The 7203-nt window shown below is 41.5% G+C and overlaps 1 protein-coding gene across 1 annotated transcript; it reads left to right on the top strand.

Moving 5' to 3' along the window:
* Positions 1-454: 454 nt before the first annotated feature.
* On the top strand, positions 455-1701 carry LOC112249555 (high choriolytic enzyme 1; the record flags this gene model as incomplete). Its single annotated transcript, XM_024419356.2, has 3 exons — positions 455-683; positions 801-882; positions 992-1701. Coding segments are annotated over 3 exons (516 nt in total), but the record flags the coding sequence as incomplete, so codon positions are not given.
* Positions 1702-7203: the final 5502 nt, after the last annotated feature.

Genomic DNA, 7203 nt, shown 5'->3' with positions numbered 1-7203 from the left:
TCCTATTTGGAGATATTGCTATGGAAACTGGGATTCGGAATGCTTCTCCATGCACGGCTCGAGATTGCAAGTGGCCTAAAAAAGCAAGAATGGGGTTGTGCCTGTGTATATCTCCTCTTTTGTATAGTAAGTGTATTTTTTGAATCAATTTTGTATAGTGGCCATTCACACCTAACTTTCATTATGGTCGCCTTACTGCTGTCCAATTTAAAGGGTCCTAAATTCAGTGCGGTGAAAATCGTCTCATTCGTTCTTTACAGCTTTAGAGGAGCAAGATATCATCATAAAAGGACTGATCTCCTTCCACCGGTCCACCTGCATCCAATATGTGTGGTGGAAGCGGCATCAAGATTATTTTGTATTTCCACCCTGGAAATGGGTGTTACAAGTAGACGTTCAAGTGAAAAGGGAATTCGTGTAATGCAGATTTGTCTCCAGTCGTTGTCTTTCCTGACACAGTACTGTTAATGTCGAAGATAAGACTGCCTGTGTGCTTTGCTCCTTGTCTCTAAGGTGCTGGTCACATTTGGGTGGTCAGCAGGTGATCTCCTTACAGCAGCGTGGCTGTGTCCATCATGGTGCAGTCCAGCATGACGTCCTGCATGCTCTAGGCTTCCACCATGAGCAGAACTGCGGTGACCGGGACAATAATGTCACCGTTGTCACAGAGAACATCAGCAAAGGTAAGAGGCCTCCACTTTCACTTTGTTTTAGAGGCTGCTAATGTGTTTCTATCGTCAGACTGGCAATACTACTGTCTTATCACAGTGAAAAATGTATCTCTAAATCTCTTCTTTTAGGCAAGGAACACATCTTCAGAAAGGTGGAAACCAATAATTTGATGATTCCGTATGACTACACCGCTGTGATGCACTATGAAAGGTCAGCTTCTAGGATTATCTGTATTTATTCAAGCAAAAATAAACCTTCAATCTCCCACCTACAGGTATGCCACAGTTGTACATGTACTATGCAATGGTTTGTCTTCCAGGTATGCATTCGCTAAAGATTATGGTAAGCAGCCAACTATCATTCCAAAGCCAGACTCTAGTGTTCAGATCGGAGGGGGCCGACAGATGAGTCGCCAGGACATCGTGAGGGTCAACAGGTTGTTCAACTGCAGAGAGTATTGGGCTTTATTATACTATATCTTACAATGGAAAATACATGTTTTCTTTCAATCGTGCGTTTCATAACATGAGAATAAATGTTTGTTTTTTGTGAACTTTGTCAACACTGCTGATGTTGTGCCTTTTTATGTTTGTTTTTTTGTACTTTCACCCCAATGGGAGGACACTTGAATAAATGAATTTAGAAGACTACATCAGATATTTCAACCAACAACTATTTGAAATAAAATCAAATGGCAGCTAATCAATTAGCTTTCTGGATGAGGTCAAATTCACTTCGCACAATACTCATCGCTGTATGTTGTGTTGTGGATGCTTCACCACCCAGTTGGTTGCAATTATTCTCTCACCCAAATGTTTAAAAAAATGGTTGTCTTTTTGACACTGGTGTTATAGATATTATTTTGGGTGATTGTGAGACATTCTGTACTCAATGTTCTATTGTGTTGGTTGTGTGGTTAATGTTAATGTGATTTCATATCCTGTGTTTCCCCCATTTATTAGCATTCAGAATCTTGACGGTTACTGCACTGTATCTAGCTGCATTCATATTTGCTCAATAAAAGCTCACTCTATATATGCCAAGTGACAGTGTATTTGTTACACTAGGTGGCATCTGAATCTCATGTATAGTACATACATTATTTCTTTAATGTTTCCATTAATGCATAGAATTCCTTACCATTGGGATAGATTTTGCGTCTTCCCCTACACCTCCAATCAAACTAGTGACTTTTCTACTAAAAGATGAGCACATATACCACACACATACATGCATATACCGCACACATACACAAAAAATGGGTGTCAGACATGAATAAGCCAAACGTCCAACAACAAAAAATCTAGAATCCGTACATCCAAGCATCCAGAAATATACTGAAACATGTCTGCCTCATGTTCCAAGAGTAGAAACCGTTCCCTAGAGAACCAGCCACCTCCAGGTAAATCACACTGTCGGGATCTGTCAGTGACTCACTGGTGCCATCACCAACCTGATAATTGGCTTTGTCAAAGCTTTGTCTCACATTCGGCGACGGGTTAGGTGGAGGCAGCAAATAAAATGGGAAACGAGTCAAGTACTGTACCCACACAGGACTATTTAAACCTAGAAGAACAGGGACAGTAAAAAGAAAACATTGCAACAAATACAATTGGCCTTTTTAAAATTTTTATGTGCAGCTTCTACGAGTTGTATGGGCTTGTATACTATCTAATGTTCCTCCACCGTAGATTTATTTTTAGAGACGGGTATGTGCTCGTTCAGTAGATTGGACACAAAATGTGATATTGTAAAATCATGGCACATTAAATGTGGTTGCGTTACTGCTGTAAGCTATGGCAGGAAGCTTTGGAGTGTACGCTGAGCTTAGCAAGCCTGGAGGAGTTGGGCAGCCCACAGTCCCCATTTACTTTCAGCCTCAACACCACCTGCTCGGCTCCGACTGTGAGCTGGAGAGGAGGGGTGTCTGGCACAGGGATTGAAAAAGTGGTTCAAAGCACAGCAGAATGCTCATCCATTGAACTGATAAGATAACTTTTTATCTTCCTTCCCTTGCTCCATCTCTCTCTCCTTCCCCTGCTCCATCTCTCTCTCCTTCCCCCTCCTGCTGCTTTTGTTTTACTTGAGTTAAATTACTCAACACACTAGCAAATAAGTCTTTATTTGAGCTCTTCTCACTCCATGCTCTGACATTTTTTTTCCTTCATGCTTTGAATTAAATTTTAGGTGCAGTCATGCTCAAACATCAACAAAAACTCCCCTGCAGAGCTGGAGATGACATTTTAGAGGTGTGTGTTTGCTTCTTAACTCTTGCAAACATTCTGTAGACTAAGTAGTGTCAGTGTTTACTATTAATATACACACCAATGTCTCCAAGGGTCTAATGAACTGGCCTGTATTTGTCCTCTAATTATTTACTCTGAGGAAACCCGTTGAATTTGATATTATTTATGATTTCGACAGGCTGCAGTTCCCAACATTATAAAGGATGACCATATAGGGATGCATGGGGATAGAGTATTTTGAAACCTCTAGGTGTCATGATTCATGTACTCACTTCCCATGTGATCAGTGGCAGCTTACATTTGCATATGCCAGTCAATTAATATGTCATTTAAATCCATTATCTAACCAGGATGATTTAGGTTGTGTGATGGTTACAGATGGGCAATGGAGGAGAAAGACATAAAATGACAAATGAAAGGGATTACGGTAAGTGGCACACACATTCAACATTCAGTACAATTTTTTTAGTAGGCACAAATTATTCAGTTAGTTAATTTATTACATTTAGCTATTCTTTCTAGGTATTTGCCATTTTAAAATTCTGCTTACAGCCATCAGGTTTTTATAAAAGCTGCTGACCTAACTCCATGTGCACAGGAGTAGCCTTCCAACCTCCCTATGTGCCACTGACCCGCATGAGTGTCAAAACCCCACATACACATGAATAATTGAGAAGTTGTATTTTTGGCCTTTGAAGATATTGGATGTCGAATGGGTACCGTATGCTAGGCCAGCGCTTTAGACAGCTCTCCTAGTGACAGAGCTTGCCAGCTTGTAGCCCTAAAAAAAAAAAGAAATGAGTCACTGGTTCGTTCAGCCATTCCAATGGGGAAAGATTAAGGTTTTGGGATAACCTCAGACCTTTCTTCCCCCAGCGTTTAACACAGGCGGAGGAGATTTCTTATACCTTTTTGTTCTATGATATATCAGTGAGGTAACATGACTTTTACGAATTATGACACCTTGATTTGTTATTGTTATTACATAAATGCTTTAAAATTCACAAAGTGGTGTTGATGACGATTATCTCATAGACAAAACGTAAGATCTAAGCCTGTGTTAACCACAGATCTTATTTTCGCCGTGTGTATCCAAAATACAACAAAAACACCATTCATTTCCCTATAGGTTTTGTAAAACGAGCCATGGTGGCATTTGTGCCGACAAAAAGACGCCATTACTAATTGTTCTCTATTGTTTCCTGAATTACAAGTAGTTCATTTTCTTTAGAGAAAATAATGCAAATCACTTTTTGAACACATACTGTAGGTAATCATTGTTATAGGAAATGACGCAATTCTCTCCCACTAAAAAACAAGAACCTTATGAGAGATTATTTGATTTTTTTACAGTGCACCAAATAGGAATGGGGGGTTGTGATGAGGAGCACCATGAGGTTGGGTAGGGACCTCTTTCTACCTCAACCCCCTTTTCTCCACGCTTCATGTGTTTACAGTGTTGAACATCACATGAGGAGGGGTCTGTGCAAGACGGGACACATGCTCGCTCTGAGTGGGTGGGAGTCAGGAGTGAGAATGAGGAAGACTGTTTGGTCTCTTAGCAACAGCACGTTAACAGAGAAACGAGGAAAACGATGCTCCAGAGTGCTTTAGCGAGCTTCCACAGTACATTTTATGAAAGGTGGATATCCATGGAATGATCGCTTACTGTAGTAAGTAGTAGAAAATGCTTTATTTCTCATCCCTTGAGAATCTGTAATGTAGGCTGCTTTTGAAAGCAATTGCCTACAAGATACTTGGCTAACCATATTAGCGCTTACTGGCATGTATACTTGGTGGCCAGTTTATTAGGTACACTACACAGTTCATGAAAATGGATCGCTCTTAGAGTCACATGGCCTGCTATATGAAGCAGGCATCGAGGCATTCAGTTACTGTTCGATTGAACATTAGAATGGGTAAAACGAGTGACCTAAGCGGCTTTGAGTGGCGTATGATCATTGGTGCCGGGCGCGCCAGATCCAGTATCTCAGAAGCGGCCGCCTTTCTGGGCTTTTCACACACGACAGTGTCTAGGGTTTACCGAGAATGGTGGGAAAAAAAAAAAAAAAAAGTCAGCAGCATTCCTGGTGCCGAAAACAGCTGGTTGATGAAAGAGGACAAAGGAGAATGGCAAGAATTGTGCAAGCTAACAGGCAGGCCACAAACAGAAAAATAATGGTGCAGTACAACAGTGGTGTGCAGAATGACATCTTGGAACTCACAATATGTCGATCCTTGTCACGGATGGGCTATTGCAGCAGACGACCGCACAGGGTTCCACTCCAATCAGCTAAAAACAACAAGAAGATGCAGCTCCAGTGGGCACGCGATACCCAACACTGGACAATTGAGGAGTGGAAAAACATTGCCTGGTCCGACGAATCTCGGTTCCTGTTGCGTCCTGCTGATGGCAGAGTCAGGATTTTGCGTAAGCAGCATGAGTCCATGGATCCATCCTGCCTGGTGTCAATGGTAAAGGCTTGTGGCTGTGGTGTCCTGGTTTGGGGAATGATTTCCTGGCACACGTTAGGGCCCTTGATGCCAACGGAGCAACGATTGAACGCCACAGTGTATCCGAACATGGTTGCTGACCATGGCAAAGGGGGGTCCGACACAGTACTCAGTGTATTTGCCATGGTTTGAAGTCTAACTACTATTCCAGAATGTCTCACCAATCATTGTGTTGTTTCTGTTTTCTACCTCTAGTAGGCTATATTGTACTTAATGACCATAACTATTGTTTTAAATGAAATGTATTTGGAACAGCAGCTGAACTATTTACTCTCCCTCCACTTCCTGTATTCTCTCTCTAGCCCACATTTCACCACAGCAGTTCCAACAGCTCTCTTTTTCTGTATCACTTTCCACCCCTCTCCGCTCCACCACCGGTGTGAAAATGGACTGGATGAAATCTCAAGTATTAGGTCAGTCTTGCCAGTCTACTGGCTTTTTCCACCAAGGAGACAGGGAGGAGGGAGGTGTGGTTGAAGAGAAGTGCTTAGTGTATTAGAACCTTATCTGTATTGTCTCTTCTTTTTTTATTTGCCACTGGGAGTATTTATCCCATGCAAGACCCTTGATTGCCTTTGCAAAACCTTTTTAGGATGATGTTACAAATTAGAGACTTTATATTTTTTTTATTCTGGGGAGGGGGATTCATTCAACATTAGGCTATAGGAGTGGTATAATAATTTACCAAATACCTTTTGACTCTTTTCAACATTTTAATAGAACATTTTCTAGTTTTGTTTCAAAGGACCACTGCTAATTTTTTTCCATTCGTCACTTATCTTTATGCATAATTTTCTGGACGCAGTACAAGCACGCTCACCCCACATTTATTAGTGCACAAATAAAACGCAAAATAAAAAAACCTTACACAAGGATGAGAAGGAATAACTGTGGCTGTAGCTGGGTTCGGTAGCAGTCTGCCACAGTGCAGAGAGAAACCATAATTGGGCTCCAAGGAGAAGGGAATTGTCTTCAGTGCTTACATTTTTTAAAAGATTATGCAGTCTGAAAATATTGCCACCTTAATATTCCTTGGTAACCTCAAACACTGTAGTCATATAAGCGTGCTGTAAGATAACATTCAAGTGTAACCACGTCTTTTGTAGATACTTTATATGGACAGCAATGGCACATTGCAGCCTTTATATGAAGTAAAATTAGATTTTCTATCAAAGATCCTTTTCTACAAGTATCCTTTTGTAAAACAATAACTGATTTCTCAGGGGACTGAGAGGAATTTGACACCCCCACATCTCTCCCTCCCACGAAATTCAGTAGCCTGTAGAGAAGCGGAGACAATCAATCACACTGCTCTGGGGGTGGGGGGATGATCTGGGAGGGAGACACTTTATTTCCTGGTTTGTGCCAATCCAATTGAGAACTAATATCTGTCTTTCTCTGTCTAAGTCAGACTCCTGATTAAGGCAGATGTTGGGCTCACGAGTGGCGCAGAGGTTTAAGGTACTGCGTCTCAGTACTAGAGGCGTCACTACAGACCCTGGTTCAATTCCAAGTTGTATCAAAACCATCCGTGGTTGGGAGTCCCACAGGGCGGCGCACAATTGGCCCAGCATCGTCCGGGTTTGGCCGGGGTAGGCCTTCATTGTAAATAAGAATTTGTTCTTAACGGACTTGCCTATTTACATAAAGGTTAAAGAAAAAGATAAAATCACAACTTAAACAATTTTTGTTTCCTCCTTATCATGTAATCACAAGGCAAGACAGCAAGGTGCAAAGCAAACATACACAAGAGGTTCAAAGGGTCCTTGTT

The sequence above is a fragment of the Oncorhynchus tshawytscha genome, linkage group LG04 (assembly GCF_018296145.1).
Source record: "Oncorhynchus tshawytscha isolate Ot180627B linkage group LG04, Otsh_v2.0, whole genome shotgun sequence".
NCBI classification, from domain to species: Eukaryota; Metazoa; Chordata; class Actinopteri; order Salmoniformes; family Salmonidae; genus Oncorhynchus; species Oncorhynchus tshawytscha.
Note: the sequence above shows the minus strand (reverse complement) of the source record. Positions and strands in the feature narration are given on the sequence as shown.